The sequence below is a fragment of the Onychostoma macrolepis genome, chromosome 08 (genome assembly GCF_012432095.1).
Source record: "Onychostoma macrolepis isolate SWU-2019 chromosome 08, ASM1243209v1, whole genome shotgun sequence".
Taxonomy (NCBI): domain Eukaryota; kingdom Metazoa; phylum Chordata; class Actinopteri; order Cypriniformes; family Cyprinidae; genus Onychostoma; species Onychostoma macrolepis.
In genome coordinates, this window is record NC_081162.1 from 9053112 (window position 1) to 9071680 (window position 18569).

General features: G+C 39.9%; 1 protein-coding gene and 1 long non-coding RNA gene across 5 annotated transcripts; one reads left to right on the forward strand and one right to left on the reverse strand.

Annotated features, from left to right (window-relative positions):
- Positions 1–13785: 13785 nt before the first annotated feature.
- On the reverse strand, positions 13786–15704 carry LOC131545699 (uncharacterized). Of its 4 annotated transcripts, XR_009272483.1 has the most exons (6): positions 15292–15704; positions 15126–15185; positions 14962–15029; positions 14642–14761; positions 14308–14388; positions 13786–14166 (listed from the first exon to the last, which is right to left on the reverse strand). It is a non-coding gene; the product is annotated as an uncharacterized LOC131545699 (long non-coding RNA). The 4 variants fall into 4 exon arrangements; XR_009272484.1 differs by lacking the exon at positions 14308–14388; XR_009272482.1 differs by having other exon boundaries at positions 14308–14761.
- Positions 15705–15724: 20 nt separating this feature from the next.
- LOC131546079 (H-2 class II histocompatibility antigen, I-E beta chain-like) lies at positions 15725–17515 on the forward strand. Its single transcript, XM_058785404.1, is given in 6 exon segments — positions 15725–15731; positions 15891–15971; positions 16880–17120; positions 17122–17159; positions 17249–17347; positions 17449–17515. Coding segments are annotated over 6 exon segments (489 nt in total). The 3' UTR covers positions 17472–17515.
- Positions 17516–18569: the final 1054 nt, after the last annotated feature.

Sequence of the window (18569 nt, forward strand, 5' to 3'; positions counted from 1 at the left end):
TGTTAGTCTTCATACTATAAAACCACCGATGCTCCGGTGACTAGCTGGCTTTTTTCTTGCATCGAGTCCTGCCCGCTACTCGGGGCGGGGTGTTTTGAACGATTAAAATTTTTCCAAAAAAAAATAATAATAAATTCCAGTTCGCACGTATCGATTTTTAGGGGCATATGCGAGCAAAATGGTTGCTCCTGGTGAAGTTCTCATTTTCATGACAGGAAATCAAACTTGGTGCATGTATTACACTCACACGGACCAGTAAATAAGAATATACCGTTAAGAATTCTAACTATGACCGTAGGATATATTTTTACTTACCCCGGTGGGTGTCCTTAAGAAAGGGTACTTCTTAACGGTGTCCTCTACAGTCATGCCATCAGCAATCTCCTTTTGCCGCCATGCAAACGTCTGCTGCATTCGGTCTTGTACAATCCTGAAGTCAGGTTGCATCTTCTGGTACTGGCTATGCAATACATTCACATGAGCCTCAATGGAGGATGGATCCTCACCCAGAACACATGGTGCCTTTATGGGAATTGAGAAAGAGAGAGAGATACACTTACAAACACATCTGACATAAAACTAAACACTAAATTGTCTTGTGTAGTTCCATTGAGTGAACCAATCTTCTATCAATCTGATTGAACTGACTTGACCAACCTTATAACTGATAACTATAAAACTGTGAAAAAGAAAATATGACAGACATATTAATGAACTAACAGTGACTACAACTTAACTAAGCCTCATTTATTACCAATGCACCAAGCTGGGCATCACTGACCTTGGACACATTTCTCTGACTGGTCCTTGCTGTTTCTACAAGTTGCTTTGATTTTTTGTGGCCAAACTTCTCCTTACTACCTCTCACTTCACTGTTGTCAACCAGAGGTGCACGCTCCCACTTGAATTTACGCCTCAGAGACGGATGGATAAGACAAAATGCTTTCTTACATTTTGACAGAAAAAAACAAGCAAGAACAAAATTTAAACTTGGAGATAAGTGTAAAATGAAAATTGACGGGCTGTGTGCGCGCATCCGTGTTTGTGAGAGAGAGCTAGCGCAGCACTGATACAACGGCAAAATGCGTACAGGTTGGCAGGTCTGCTGTCTAACAGCTCCTGGTTACTGGACTAAGTTCTCTTTCGCGTCTTATTTCGCTAATACTGTTAAATACACACAAGGTTTACATAAACACAGTTGGTTATGTCTAAAGTGAAAGCAAAAAAGAAAGAAAATTGAGATAAAAACTGCTTGTCATATGCGTGTATATTAGACGCGTCGCGTGCAGGTCAGTAAACATGCAGCCGCTTGTCCTTAAAGGGATATTTCACCCAAAAATAAAAATTATGTCATTTACTTTAATGCTGTTCCAAACCTGTATTAATTTATTTCTTGTGCTGAACACAAAAGAAGATATTTTGAAGAATGTGGGTAACCAGACAGTTGTTGGTCACCATTGACTTCCATAGGAAAAACTATAATATGGAAGTCACTGGGGTACATCAACTGTTTGGTTACCCACATTCTTCCAAATAACTTTTATTTTCAACAGAAGAAAGAATTCGGGGTTAAAACAACTTGAGAGAGTAAATTATGACAATTAACATTTTTGGGAAAACTATCCATTTAATGTTAATAAAACAACAAAACACAAAGAGGAAAACACTCACTGCTCTTGACTGAGAACTTTAATAGTAGCTTACATGTGCATACATGCGTATGTTTTTTGTGTTAGTCCATTTTTTTATTATTATTCATTACTTTAACAGCTTAGGGATGATCAAGGAGCAACCCGTTTGTGCACGTTCTGAAGATTATTTGCACTGTCAGTTCTGTTTTTGAATAAAGGTTTGGAAATTAATGTTTTTTTTTTCTAAAATCTGATTCATCGAAAAAATAATCGACAGATTAATTGATTATTAAAATAATCGTTAGTTGCAGCCCTATTTGCATCCAACTGCTTCTGCTTCACTAGCAGTGCATCACTCTCTCCTAAATAACTCATTCTGAAATTAAGCCATAAAAGAGTTTACAAGGTTACACAATATGGGTATATTATTATTATACTTTCATATGGCGTGGTTTACCTAGTACCATAATAGCGCACATACAAATCAGGTGCGTGTATAGTGTCTGAGTGCAGAGAACCGTATCCGCGGGCGAAACAGTCCTTGCAAACAGATCAAGTGTTATTCCCATTTAGATTGAAGATGATACTAAATGTTGATTAGTTTTTCCTTTTATGACAGACCTGCACATAACATTGGGAAGATGTAATACCTCATCAAGTCAAGTCAAGTCAAGTCAAGTCAAGTTGAGCTTTATTGTCATTCCATTTCACAGTGTGTGTGAAAAGTGACTAGTGCGCATAGAGGAGGAGAGTGTGCTACTACAGGTGGTTTGTACAGGCCCACTCACCTGTGTGTAGCACACTTGAATTGCACGTTACATGTTACAGGAGGTAGGGGGTTTGTATGGGGTTCAGAGAGGCGGGGTGATTTGAGTTCAGGGCTCTCACAGCCTGGGGAAAAAGCTGTTGAGCAGTCTGGCAGAGCGGGCTCTGATGCTCCGCACCGCCTTCCTGATGGTAGGAGCTGGAAGAGACTGTGGGAGGGTGTGTGGAGTCCTTCACGATACTATTGGCTTTGCTGGAGCATCGTGTGAGGAAAATATCCAGGATGGAGGGAGAGGGGCACCGATGATCCTTGCAGCGGTGTTCACTGTCCGCTGGAGGGTCTTGCGGTCTGCTGCAGTACAGTTCCGTACCAGACAGTGATGCAGCTGGTCAGCACACTCTCAATGGTGCCCCTGTAGAAAGTGGTGAGGATGGGTGGAGGGAGACTTGCTCTTTTCAGCCGGCGGAGGAAGTGTAGGCGCTGTTGTGCCTTCTTGGAGAGTGACATGGTGTTGGTGGACCAGGTGAGATCCTCTGTGATGTGCACCCCCAGGAATTTAGTGCTGCTGACTCTCTCCACAGTCGAGCTGTCGATGGTCAGTGGGGGTGATCACGGAGTTTCTCCTGAAGTCCATCACAACCTCCTTTGTCTTACTCACATTGAGGGACAGGTTGTTAGTGCCACACCATTCAGCCAGCTGTGCCACTTCCTCTCTGTAGTGCGTTTCATCGTTGTTGCTGATGAGGCCTACCACTGTTGTGTCATCAGCGAACTTGATGATGTGGTTGGAGCTGGACTTGGCAGTGCAGTCGTGGGTCAGCAGCGTGAAGAGCAGCGGGCTGAGCACACAGCCTTGTGGGGCACCTGTGTTCAGTGTGGTAGTGCTCGAGGTGTTGTGGCCGACACGGACTGACTGAGGTCTTCCGGTTAGAAAGTCCAGGATCAATTGCAGAGGGAATTGTTAAGGCCCAGCAGGTTGAGTTTATTTATGAGCTGTTGTGGGATTATTGTGTTGAATGCTGAGCTGAAGTCAATGAACAGCATTCTAACGTAGGAGTCTTTATTTTCTAGGTGGGTAAGAGCCAGGTGGAGAGTGGAGGAAATTGCATCGTCCGTAGAGCGGTTCGGACGGTATGCAAACTGGAGCGGTCGAGTGTGTTGGGGAGGCTGGTTTTGATGTTGTGCATGACTAACCTCTCAAAGCACTTCATTATGATTGGAGTCAGTGCTATGGGACGGTAGTCATTTAGACAGGACACAGGTGATTTCTTTGGTACCGGTATGATTGTTGTGGATTTGAGACATGTGGGGACGACTGCCTGGCTCAGCGGTGTTGAAGATATCTGTTAGGACATCTGTCAGCTGTGCAGCACAGTCTTTCAGTACACGGCCAGGTATGTTGTCGGGACCCGCAGCCTTGCGTGGGTTGATCCTAGATAGGGACTTCCTTCGTCGGCTGGAGACAGACAGGCGCCTGGTCGTTGGGAGGTGTGGGCAGTTTTGTGCAGGTGTGTCATTCTGCATTTCAAACCGTGAGTAAAAGTGGTTGAGTGTATCTGGGAGGGATGTGTCGTCATCACAGGCCTGTGGCGGGGGCTTGTAGTCTGTGATGGTCTGAATAGCTTGCCACAGGCTCCGTGTGTCACTGCTGTCTGTGAAGTGATTGTTGATTTTTTGAGCATATGACCGTTTTGCATTTTTGATGCTGCGGGACAGATTAGCTCTTGCTGTTTTGAGGGCTGCTTTATCTCCTGATCTGAATGCTTCATCTCTGGTCTTTAGCAGCCCACGAACCTCTGCTGTCATCCATGGCTTCTGGTTGGCGCGTGTGGTGATGGTCTTGGTGACTGTCACATCATCAGTGCACTTTTGGATGTAAGCAGTCACAGTTTCAGTGTACTCCTGCAGGTCTGTGTGGTTGTTGTAGGTGGCCGCCTCTTTAAACATGTTCCAGTCTGTGTCCTGGAAGCAGTCCTGCAGTGCTGAGGTGGCATTGTCTGGCCATACCTTGATCTGTTTGTGAACCGGTTTGGCCAGTTTCAGAAGTGGTCTGTATGCTGGGATTAGCATAACAGAGATGTGGTCTGAGTACCCGAGGTGGGGGCGGGTTCAGCTTTGTATGCGCTCTTAACTGTTGTGTAAACAAAGTCCAGTGTGTTATTTCCCCTTGTTGCAAAGTTCACATGTTGGTAGAACTTTGGCAAAACTGTCTTTAGGTTTGCGTGGTTGAAGTCACCGGCTATGATGAAAAAGCCGTCGGGGTTATTTGTTTGTTGTTCGCTGATGGCGCTGTACAGCTCGCGAGCGCGTCCTTTGCGTTTGCGCGCGGTGGGATGTATACCGCGACAATAACAATGGCCGTGAACTCCCGCGGCAGATAGAACGGTCGACACTTCACAAACATAAACTCCACCAGCGATGAACAGTGTTTTGTCACTACCCCAGCATTGTTACACCATTCTTTGTTGACGTACACACACAAGCCACCGCCGCGAGTCTTACCAGACAGTGATGAATCTCTGTCCGCGGTAGCAAGTTAGTCCGATGCAGCTGAATGGCGGAGTCCGGGATGTTGTCGTTCAGCCATGTTTCAGTGAAAACAAACACACAACAATCCCTTGTCTCATGCTGTGTAGATCGACTGAGTTGAATTAAGTCCAGTTTGTTTTCCAGAGAGCGAACGCGTTTGAGAGCATGAGTGTTGGAAGAGCCGGTCTTGTGGGGTTTTCCCTCAGCCTAGCTCGTATACCTCCGTGCTTACCGCGCTTCCGTCCTCTCACACCGCTTGACGCCGCCTTGTGCGGGTAGCGACAGTAGGCGAGGCCGCGGTCTCGAGGTCCGGCTTCAGCAGTAAACAGAGGCCTCGTAGCTTCTCAGTAGCCGCGGCGAGTTGGTCTTTGTATGCGTTGCCGATATCCAAAAGTCTTTGGCGAACATATTTGAGTTTAGGAGTGATTTCCTTATGAACTAGCGGTAAATTTACACTATTTGGAGACGAACAGACGACATTAAAAGACAAAAAAGCACCGTCTTTGGGACCTGGAGCAGCCGCCGCGTCTGATCGCGCCGCCATCTTGGTTTTATGTTAAAAATACTGTGTATAGTTATTTGCTAATGCACTTACATAACCATTTCCCTCAAGATCCTTCAGGAAAGGATATTTCGCAATCAGCATCTTTACAACTTGCACATATTCTGAAGTTGTGGGATACCTACAAGAGAAGAAATGTAAATCAATTGAAGGCCACCTGCCTTGAAATAATCACGCACCAGGACAAACAACATCCTTTTTTTTTTTCAGCATGAATTTCTTTTCATGGGGCAAATATGCTCTACAAAGACTTCAGTTAAAATATTCCAGTTACGTTTTCCCCCTAGGGAATTTAACTATTTCTGGTGGTTTCCTAGAATCAGATGAAATGTTAATGGAAGTATAGATTAGCCTTAGCTCAACTGCTTTAAGTCTAGGTGACATCTCCTTCGACATGCAGATTAAGTTTTTTTTTTTTAAACTAGCTTTAGGTTGATACATCACTGACATTCAAGTCTTGCAAATCATTGTATCACTTTCTCATGTCTAACATTGCCTATTTGCCTTCAACACACTTACGTACATTGTGTATTGTGCCACAGCCTCATAGGCCGCATTTATACTGCATGGTTCAAGTGACCCAATTCCGATTTTTTCCTCCCATGTGGCACAGATCGGATATGGCCCACGACCGTGTAAGCAGGAAAAAATCACATGGATTCCGATATTCTCCGATCGGTTTCAGGCCTCATTCATATGTGGAAATAAATCAGATTTGAATCGGATCCGTGCATTTGCGTCTGCCGTAAGCGGACAGATCGGATATTCCTGTAAACGCGACTCTACGTCATTGAAAAGTGAGGTTTTTGAAACATTTCGCGGTACAGACATACCTGTAAAAAATGAAACATCTCTAGTTGAGTAGCAGAGTATTAATTTTGTTCGTTTGTGTTAAATAAAAGGCGATTTGACGCTGAAATGTGTTGCTTTTGAACAGGGCCGTAGCTAGAGGATTGGGGGCCCCCTGAAAAAATATTGATGTGGGCCCCCCCCCACACACACATATCATATACTGTACAATATACAAGCATGGAGGCCCACATATATCCTAATAGGTGTTTCTTACAAAATAACAAAACAGTTAACAAATAAATGCATATAAAGGTTTTTTTACTGAACCTAATGCCTTTGCGCCTGAATAGCGAGCCGGACTACTACCATCTGACCAAGTTTCAGCTCTCTAACTCTTACGATTTGGGCTGCAGGATCAGTTTTAGCGCGGAATAATAATAATAATAATAATAATAAATCCTAACAAATACAATAGGATTTCAGCACTGCGTGCTTGAACCCCTAAAAATAAAACCTGGGGTTTTGACTACGCTATATGGTCGGCGGCCGATACGCGCCAGTAGCCTAAATAAAATTATGTGATGGCGGCAGTGGTGGTCAATAGTTTACATGACAACATATTAACCTGTCTTAAAGAAGGTCTTGATAGACTGGGATACAGCAATTCTCCTGGCCTCTCTCTCCTTCTCTTCATTCCGTTTCTGGTAACCTGATTTATATTTTCTGTTCCCCGACATTGTCAGTCAGCATGTACATTAGGGTCGTTCTTGAACGATCCGTTCTTTTTGAACGAATCTTTAATGTGACTCGGGAAGAACGAGTCGTCTCGGAGAGTGATTCGTTCAGTCGTGTATGCGCAACATCCTATAGGTTCTGCACTGAATTAGTTCACCTGTTTCGAGTCTTCGGATCTGAGTCGTTCGTTCATCACGTAACAGCCCCATACGCGTAACCTATGCAGTAACTGTAAGAGTAAATAATAATAATAATAATAATGATAACTACTATGCACCCGTTTGTAAGGAAGCTTGTAAATTAACTAATTTATCTGTCCAATGCTGTCACGTCACTTGACAAAAGAACGAACGACTAGAAAGACTCGGGATACAAACTAATCAATTCTCCTTCTGGCTCTGACTGCATAGGTTTAGCTTATGATACTGTCACGTGATGAACAAACGACTCAAACCCGAAGACTTGTCAGATAAGAGGTGAGGTGAGCTAATAATAGACAGACCCAGGTAAACAATGAATTAATCTTTTCTGTTTCTTATAGCATTAGTTTTGTATTGTTTGTAGTGTGATCAACGTTTGCATAAGTAGTAGATGTGTTAGGGAAGTAGCACGTAACATTTTAATTATATTTTGCTAAAATGAACGAAATGACTCGAAAAAAGATTCGTTAATTTTGCTGAACGAGACTCAAAGGTGAATGAGTCAGTAAAATGATCCGAACTTCCCATCACTAATGTACATCGCTAACTTCATCTGACGTCTCAACTCTGATTGGTTGTCTTGTTCACGATCTGGGGTGCGACTTCTGAGGATACTCCATATCAGACTAAACCATTTTTCGGGAGGGTAGAGGAGCAGATATTAGAACATTTATTTAACCAAATTGCATGCTTTTTTGTGGTTTTCATAATATCTCAGTTATACAACTAATAAAATATTAGAATTATTCACAGAACATGGGTCTATATAGTATAATTCCTGGATTTTGTGGGGCCCCCTGGGTGGTGGGGGCCCCTAGAATTGTCACCACCTTTCACCCCACTAGCTACGGCCCTGCCTAAAACATTAGGCTTGTTTGAGATGAGCAAAATCTGCGCAGAACCGATCACCGGTGATCAGCGCAAGATGCATGCCGGTTAGAAAAGTGTCCGAGTTATGTCCGCCTTGCTCTGATGTCATGCTGACGTGTGCCAAAAAACTCTCGCGACGGCAAGGCGGCTGTGTCAAATTGAGCAGTCGCGCGCAGTTGCTCTCCACCGACTGCGCTGATCAAAAGCACGATGGGAAACGCCTGACTGACGACACAGCTTAATGCTCATTGGTTCAGACAACCATGATGCTGCATTCTCTTCTAAAATGTTTTATTTTTTTTAATCTGATTTCATGCTATTATGTATTTAAATTGTGCATGAATATTCCCAAACACTATGACAGTGCGATCTCTGTGTGAGATATGTGATTGTTGTCATATTTTCTATAAAAATCTAAAATACATGTTTGAATAAAAAAAAACATGGAGGATAAATACGCCTTTAGTATGGAATTAAATAGCAAGCACTTTGAGTGTCTTGTTCATCATATTTATATTAATATAAAAGCAACAGAACTGAAATTATATCATGTTTATCAGCAGCACAGCATATGAGTGAGAATAACGCGATATCTGCCTTTGATCTCGTTTGATCTCGTTCTGCTTCGAGAGGGCAGAACTGTCCGTCTTGACTGTGCTTATTTCACTCCTCCCCTCACTGCAGCCGCCTACTCTCGCCTACATTTCAGGCGAGGCGAGGCGCATCTCAAACAAGCCTATTTAGTCGCGCCCGCTCCCACTGAATACCAGCAGCGCGCGGCACACGACTCCCTCTCGTGACGTAATATGACGCGATGTTGAGAAAAAAAAGCGCTTTTTCAGAACTGTCAAGGAATGCGTCACTTTTTCTTCTAAATTTGTGCCCTCACGCATTGTAAAACATTTTCAAACCCTGCAATAACTGTTCATATTATATTTTCATACAAAGTTATATATTCATTTGAAAAAAAAATTTAACATGCAATATGCACTTTAACATATAAGAACCTAGCGAGGGCTTTGGCCACAAAGCTAATGTTGTTGCTATTATATGCTGGTCAAATTATTTCAGTTTGTTTGGATTGTTTTTTTTAGTCAAGTGCACAGCTGTTTCATATCCCTCTGTTTGCTTTCTCTCAGATAATGATGTGGATGGTGAAACAGTTGACTGTGGCCTCACAGAGACTGGTTGCGTACTTGTTTCAAGGATCTTTTAAGAAGCAAGCCAAATTCAACCAGTTTGTATGTAAGCTGAAAGAGACCGTAGTAACCCTGACATTAGAGCCTGTGCCTCCAGAGGAATGCCAGCAATCTTGTTCAGCTATATCAAGGTAAGTGAATGTATGATGTTTTCAAAGCATTTTCTAAGTTCCATCTTAGCTTTAGTGACCAACTTGAAGCTTAAGAACACTAGTACCATAACTTTTGTTCTAGTACCGTAATTATTGTCCTCATAGCAGTTAATATTTAGGCAGACATGGCTTTTTTTAAGGCTACCTGAATTTTCATACCTGACCTGTTGCAAGGATTTATTTTAAGATATGCTATTAAAGACGGCAGGCCTGAACTTTAAGTATTGTTTGGTAACCTATTAATTGGAAGGGACTTAGCAATGTAAATTGTTTGTGTTAATTTGATTTACACCTAAAATTAAAAGACAAAAAATGCTATATTACAGGAATGGAGCTAATGTGAGAATGCCTGCTAGTTTTGACATTCCAGCATTCCCCAGACACCTACAAGCAAAGCTAGACAACAAAGAACCATGCCAGAAAAATCCAAAGGATAGACACATAATGATCCGGGTTCTCTGCATTTACACTGCAGGTCTTGATGACCAATTCCGATTTTGTGACTATATCCGATTTTTTGGACGGCGTGCTTACATTTCTTTTAAAAGTGACCCATATCCGATGTGTGCCTTTTACACTGCACTTGGTGAAACAAGCCAAAAATAGCATATATGACATCACAAATCAATTTGAATGGTACATTAAGTTTAATTTATTGACATGGAATTCATATAGAAACGTTTTTAATGCAATAGTTACATCTATACATCAAAATAATTATATATCCTAGTACAAATTCTTCAGGACCGTGATGTACGCAGCTCCGCTGAAAGCTTGCGAGTGGAATAATACTCAGGTGGTAGATATTAAGCATGTCACATCGTCTGTGTTTTTTTAGTAATTAAAACTAAATGTGTTCATCAGTGACTGTATATCAAAGGCAGGGACATGTTTGTGTGCATTTTATTTTGTGGTTTCAGTGGAACGAACGGGACTGAAGAGCTCGTCTGAGCACGAGCCGCCGTCACTGACAACAGCAGGAACGACCACTCAGCGTGATTTCAAAAGCAGGGCCGTAGCTAGTGGGGTGAAAGGTGGTGACAATTCTAGGGGCCCCCACCACCCAGGGGGCCCCACAAAATCCAGGAATTATACTATATAGACCCATGTTCTGTGAATAATTCTAATATTTTATTAGTTGTATAACTGAGATATTATGAAAACCACAAAAAAGCATGCAATTTGGTTAAATAAATGTTCTAATATCTGCTCCTATACCCTCCCGATAAATGGTTTAGTCTGATATGGAGTATCCTCAGAAGTCGCACCCCAGATCGTGAACAAGACAACCAATCAGAGTTGAGACGTCAGATGAAGTTAGCGATGTACATTAGTGATGGGAAGTTCGGATCATTTTACTGACTCATTCACCTTTGAGTCTCGTTCAGCAAAATTAACGAATCTTTTTTCGAGTCATTTCGTTCATTTTAGCAAAATATAATTAAAATGTTACGTGCTACTTCCCTAACACATCTACTACTTATGCAAACGTTGATCACACTACAAACAATACAAAACTAATGCTATAAGAAACAGAAAAGATTAATTCATTGTTTACCTGGGTCTGTCTATTATTAGCTCACCTCACCTCACCTCTTATCTGACAAGTCTTCGGGTTTGAGTCGTTCGTTCATCACGTGACAGCATCATAAGCTAAACCTATGCAGTCAGAGCCGGAAGGAGAATTGATTAGTTTGTATCCCGAGTCTTTCTAGTCGTTCGTTCTTTTGTCAAGTGACGTGACAGCATTGGACAGATAAATTAGTTAATTTACAAGCTTCCTTACAAACGGGTGCATAGTAGTTATTATTATTATTATTATTATTATTTACTCTTACAGTTACTGCATAGGTTACGTGTATGGGGCTGTTACGTGATGAACGAACGACTCAGATCCGAAGACTCGAAACAGGTGAACTAATTCAGTGCAGAACCTATAGGATGTTGCGCATACACGACTGAACGAATCACTCTCCGAGACGACTCGTTCTTCCCGAGTCACATTAAAGATTCGTTCAAAAAGAACGGATCGTTCAAGAACGACCCTAATGTACATGCTGACTGACAATGTCGGGGAACAGAAAATATAAATCAGGTTACCAGAAACGGAATGAAGAGAAGGAGAGAGAGGCCAGGAGAATTGCTGTATCCCAGTCTATCAAGACCTTCTTTAAGACAGGTTAGTATGTTGTCATGTAAACTATTGACCACCACTGCCGCCATCACATAATTTTATTTAGGCTACTGGCCAGACGCCGACCATATAGCGTAGTCAAAACCCCAGGTTTTATTTTTAGGGGTTCAAGCACGCAGTGCTGAAATCCTATTGTATTTGTTAGGATTTATTATTATTATTATTATTCCGCGCTAAAACTGATCCTGCAGCCCAAATCGTAAGAGTTAGAGAGCTGAAACTTGGTCAGATGGTAGTAGTCTGGCTCGCTACTCAGGCGCAAAGGCATTAGGTTCAGTAAAAAACCTTTATATGCATTTATTTGTTAACTGTTTTGTTATTTTGTAAGAAACACCTATTAGGATATATGTGGGCCTCCATGCTTGTATATTGTACAGTATATGATATGTGTGTGTGGGGGGGGCCCACATCAATATTTTTTCAGGGGGCCCCCAATCCTCTAGCTACGGCCCTGCATACACATACAGTATATTAGTTTAGTTGTATATAAATTAGTTGGACTATCTACAGTGTTTTTGTCTTGAAATGCAGTTCACTGCCAAGCAACATTTGACACTTACACCATAACTAGTTTTATCTTGGACATCAATCTCATGAACGTGGACAAAGCACTGGCAGCATTCAGCTGGGACTCAGCGAGTGAAAATGTCACTGCAAAAGCTCTTTAGTTATCATCTCATATTAATACTGACTGCATTTCCTGTAGCGGAAAGCAGTAAGTAAAATGAGAGGTATTAAATTAATAATTAAATATCAACAATAATTTAATTATTTTTGTTATTGTTACTACTAGTAGTAATTGTAGAAGTAGTAGTGTTACGACCGTCTAGGGGTCGGTCGCAGCAGAAAGGGAAAGGAGAGTCTTATGCCAGAGAGAACAATGATTAACAAGCTTTTATTTTGAAAAAGTAAGGGTTTAGCATCAGGGGAAGACAAGGCCAAAATAACAAACAAAAATAACTCTTATTAAACCTCCATCTTCCCTAAATCGAAATGAAAGAAAAATAAAATACAATCACAACTTACCTAACTCCCTTTCCCAAAAACAATATAATAAAGATATTTATACGGAAATAAAATGGCGTCTATCCCCCTACGTCCCTTATCACAAATTCTTATAACCTATTTCAAAAGCTATCTATAAGTTATCAGTTAACCATTCACAATCAGAAATAACAACGGAGCAGAAACACACACAACTGCGCGACACTACGATACAACGAGAAGTACTATGGCACAAGAGGCCTCGATCAGCATTTTAGGGGAATCCTTTATCCAAGTCAGGCAAGGATAAGAACCAATCGCCACCTCCATCCAATTAACTCCAAGAACCGCCTTCCTGAAAACAAATATAGACATACACAAAAAGAACACAAGAGGGCAGCAAAGAAACAACAGACAAATGACTGAAGGTCATAACAGTAGTGAAATTATCTTGCAACTTAAGAAGGGCCATTCATTTTTAAGTTCCTGCAATAAATATTAAGTGTACTTTTTGAAAAGATATCCATGTACTGCAACTGACTTGTGCATTTTGTTTCTTCCTTGACATACTTATCTGACAGATTGTTCTGTATCTTTATTCTTTTTCAGCTAATGTATATTACCAATACCGTATGTCAAGATGCATCTACAGCTCCTCTAATATCAGTGACATGGTGTATTTTGACAACTATTATTTCAATAAATATCTATTCAAACAGTTTGAAGAACATGAAGAAAGAGCTGTTGTGGACTGGTTCTGCAAAGGTACACAGCATAAATACGTTGGGAGATTTGTCACCATGGGTGTTAAAATTAACACTTTCCGGGTGAACATACAGGTCCATCTTTGCTAGTGTTAAAACAACACTGACGAAAGTGTTTATTATACGAACACTGTGTTAGTGTTTAATTTTAAACACTAAGGGTGGTAAAAAATTATTACTCGCAAGTATACACATTTAACACTTTATGGTGATTAATCCTATACACCCAGTGTATTTATTTAATGTTGATTTAATGTAAATACTTATTTTAAAATGATAATGCAGATTAAAACATACCTACACTGCAAATTTTAAAGAGTGAATTTAACTCCCTCAACTGGTGAACACTGCACCAATGTTCAGGTAAAAATATAAAAAAAATAAACCCACAAAACAATACACTTTTACAATTTTTAATTGAAACATTGTAAATATTTTTCCCTGAGAAAAATGTTTTCACATTCAATGCATGTAAAGAACATGTTCTTACAACAATTAAAACATCATAATGTCAAAGCAAATCAGTGAAAATACATATTCTTATTTGGTCCATATGTACACTTAATGTCATGAGGTTTATAACGCTTACATTTATCAGTTTAGACAACAGCATCCCATTCATTAGCATCCAGGCAGAATGCATGTTAATGCTCACTGAACAAAGTCTCTGCTAATGGTGTTTGGACCTCCTTGTAAAGAGTAGTTTTCAGCAAGACGAGATGTGTTTCTCTGCAGCTTTCAGCCAAGCAAGATACTCAACTCCCACTTGCAGCATCACAAAAGTGCTCCTGTAAAATAGGAGAAAAAACAAAAAGCACATCCATTTATCAGGTGAAATGTCAGGGACAAGTATCACTTACAATATAAGAATAGTTAACCCAAAACTGAAAATTCTGTCATCATTTATTTATACTCATGTGGTTTCACACCTGTAGGACCTTCTGTCTTCTGAGGAACACAAAAAATAGATATTTTGAATAATCAACAGAAGAAACTGTCATACATGGCATCTGTGGAAAGGCATGAGTACACGTAAACATTTACTGTTCACTTATGGTTGGACTCCTACCAAAATGAATGCACATAAATGGGACAGTACATAAATGACAAAGCATACCAAAAACATACATTTGATGCGTTTTTTTACGAAACATTTTTAGAAGGAGATCAGACTCTTTATTATTATTGTTTAATAATCAAAAAAATTAAGCATGACAATCAATCATCTTAAAATATGCAATAGTGGCTTACGACCCGGCTTACCCATGTCTCTGGTATGTGTCCTAACAAAGCTCTTCTCATCACACTTAATGTATTGGTGGCTTCATACTCTTCAAGCACATCATCTCCTTTTGATTTTTCTGTTAAGCCAGCATGAACCATCTTTAACAATATTAAAGGAACAGTTAACTTAAAATTGTAATTCCAAACCTATATGATTCACATTTGCTGAACACAAAACACATGTTCATGCTTTAAAAAAAGATAATAAAGTGTCTAAAGTAGTTTATGCGACTCATGTGCCATATTCAAAGACTTGTGAGTGCACAAAATCACTTTGAATGACTAACAATTTAACTCACTCAGTGTTTTCCTCGAGAAGACCAACTTCCAAGTCTGCTCCGCATCTCCAGTGAAAGAAAACGTCTCTCTGAGAAAGGTTTAGGAACACACAACACATAAATATCGCTATTAATCAATATGTGATGTAATAAAACACAAATTTTAAACGAGGCAAAACACTTACTTCTTATGTTTCCCCTGTTAAAAGCGACTTCTGCGGCAATACATAGCCATTCAAATGCATCTGTGAGAAACGTTTAGGCTCGTTTAGGCGTGCACAGCATAACAATATCGTCATAAAGTAATATTATTTTATAAAATACAAAATGTAAATTAGGTTAAACACTTACTTTCGGTGTTTTTCGTGATAAAACCAATTTGCCAGTCTTCTCCGCATCATGAGAGAAGAAAAATATCTCTCTGAGAAAAAGTTTAGGAGTACACATCACACAAATATCGCTATAAATCAATATGATGTTGTGAAATACATATAAATGAGATAAAACACTTAACGTAACTTTCGGCGTTTCCCTTTTAAAAAGAAACGTCCTCGTCTGGTCCGCCTCGCGAGTGAAAGAAATGTCTTTAAAAAACGTTTAGGCGCACACACCTCATAAATATCGCTATAAAACGATATGATATTACAAAAGACATATTGCGAGTAAGATTAAACACTTAATTCGCTGTTTTGCGTGCTCATATGCTCCGCATGGCGAGTCTAAGAAAATGGCGTCTGTGAAAAATATTCCAGATGAGTCAAGGCCCTTTCACACAGGACGCGGAATGCGCTGCGCGGCGCACGAGCAAATGTCCCGGATGTGAATAACACTCAACAGAGTGTTATAAGAGTTTCTCTGCGTATTGACACCGGCCAGAGAGCGCTGTTTACACTAGCTAGTGTTAATCCCCTAAAGTTCAACACCACAACTTTAACACTTTACTCTAAAAGTCCTTAACACTGGGATTTCAACACTGGAGATTTTGCTGTGTAATGCTGAACTCTTTGACTACAGCATCAGTGATAAATCAGGTAAGTGGCACAAAACTGTTCTCTCATTTTTACGGTCAACGTGTAGAGCATATGCTGGTAACTAGAAAATGATTATTTTAAAAGAATGTTTCAACATCACCAAATGGTAAGCATTAAATAATAGCATTTTAAAATGTAAGAACGGAATTTGAAAAACCTATTGTAAATAATGACATAATGATTTTTATACTGTACAAACTGTACATTCCATTCCTTACTACTACTGTTTTTGACAGGAATAAATCCATTCTTGTGTGAGAACACCTGTTTCTCGCATGATCTTATGCTATTTCCTTATCAATTCTCATGTGTGTTTGGTTGTGAAACGTAGATTGTAGATGAGGCAGAGATGATGGTGATTCTTCCTATTGAAAAATTTTATTATGTGTGACCCCCAGTCACCAATTTGTCATGTAGTGTGCACACAACAGCAACTATCGTCAGTGTTGGGAAGGTTACTTTGGAAATTTAGTAGGTTACAGATTACAAGTTACCCTATTTCAAATGTTATAAGTAGTGTAACTATTTCAGTTACTTCATTAAAGTAATGTAACTGATTACACTGAACTACTTTTTGATTACTTTTCTAGTCTTTTAGCAGATGCTTTTGTCACGGGTTGGGAGGAACGAAGACTCAATTGCTGGCAAAAAGGATGCTTCTTTATTAACAAATTACAAAATAAACAAAAACACAAATGAAACCACCCCGAAGGGGAAAAAAACCAGAGTAAACACAAGCGCTCAAAACAAGACATACACTAGGCACATGGCAGACATAAATAACAGGCATACCTGGCACAAAAGTGAGACAAACGTAGTCTACTTTTCAGTAGCTGTAACAGATTACAGTGACATTTATTTTGTAATTAAAATATGTAATTAAAAGGATTTTGCTCTCCTTGATTCAGTGAAACCAAAGGTTAAGCTCAGTTCAGTGATGCGGGCTGGTGGCAGACATCCAGCTGTGTTGATGTGCAGCGCATATGAATTTTATCCTCCACATATAAAAGTGTCCTGGCTGAGAGATGGTAAAGAGGTGACCTCAGATGTGACCTCCACTATGGAGATGGCTGATGGGGACTGGTACTACCAGATTCACTCTGAGCTGGAGTACAGCCCCAAATCTGGAGAGAAGATCTCCTGTATGGTAGCATGCCAGCTTCTATAAACCCATGTTCTATGACTGGGGTAAGATCAGACACTCACCAACTGCCATATTATCACTGTGTTTGTGGCATAATTTGATGATATTATATGATATTTAATATGCTCCACAGAGTCTGAGAGGAATAAATTTGCTATCGGAGCCTCTGGTCTGGTGCTAGGAATCATCGTCGCAGCTGCTGGACTCATTTACTACAAGAAGAAATCAACAGGTCAGTGGAGATGAGAGTAATTCAGAATGATACTAATGTGCATATCAATCCTGTACATGAATGTAACTTGACAAACTTGACAAATTTTTTTTCTTTGACAGGGAGGATCCTAGTACCTCATTAATGATGGTAGAGTTTTCCTTTAACTCACTTGTCAAACTCAGTCACTTAATCAATATACATATTTCAGGTCTTCATTGTGACTGCAAATGGGACTAATAATAAAGAATTTATCTTTATGACATCCTTCGTGACTCCTCCTATCATAAACAATCCTTTAGATATTGCTTCATTTCTAAAATATGAAACAAGAAATATAAAGGAAGAAATATAACATAAAATCTGTACTTTCAGGGGTATGTTTCCCAAAACAATTATGATCGCAATTTTGTCATTATCAATAGAGTTCAGTCAAATTTCTGACCATAGTTGGCCAAAATGTGATGAATAGTTTAACATAAGGTATATTTATCCTCATCAAGATGACAGTAACTTTCACATGATTAAAGGAACTTCCTTTCACCCCAGGTGCTTTTGTATGAGGAAGTATTACAAACTTAAAATACCTGGTGCACAATAGTGTAGCAAGTCAACCCTGGGCCTGCCATTCAGATCAAACACAAGACTATCTGTAAAAGTCAAAAATGGTCTATTGAGCAAGTTACCTAATGAATTTAATAAAACAATTAGCGTTGCGCAACCCACTGCACAATGCAAATCATAGTCAATAAATATTTTAATCACTGAATTTCAAGGAGACTTTATGAGGCTGCTTAGGCAACTGAGTGACCTTTGTGCCATACAGGCAATGAAGTAAATAATGTCATAGCAGGAAGTGGGTTCCTGTCTGCCTTGGCCATACCCTGCATGATTCTGATCTCTTTCTGATTCTAATTCTGCTGGTACATGTTTGGCTGTATTCATGACAGTAATGGACCTCTGTGTTCAAAAACTGGTTTAACATGCTTGTTGTAAACATACAAACAGATTATTTTACAGGAGCCCTAAAGCTTGTAATAATGAGGAAGTTTTGGTGGAACTATGGGGAAGTTTTGATTAAAAAAAAACAAAAAAACAAAAACAATTTTAATAAAATTTTATAAAAACTTCCCAGAACTCACAAAAGTTTCTCTGACATGTAAATGAAGGTATGAATATGTATGTAGATATATGAAGACCTTCATATTTGAAGAGATGTATGCCCAGAATACGTCTGTGCACC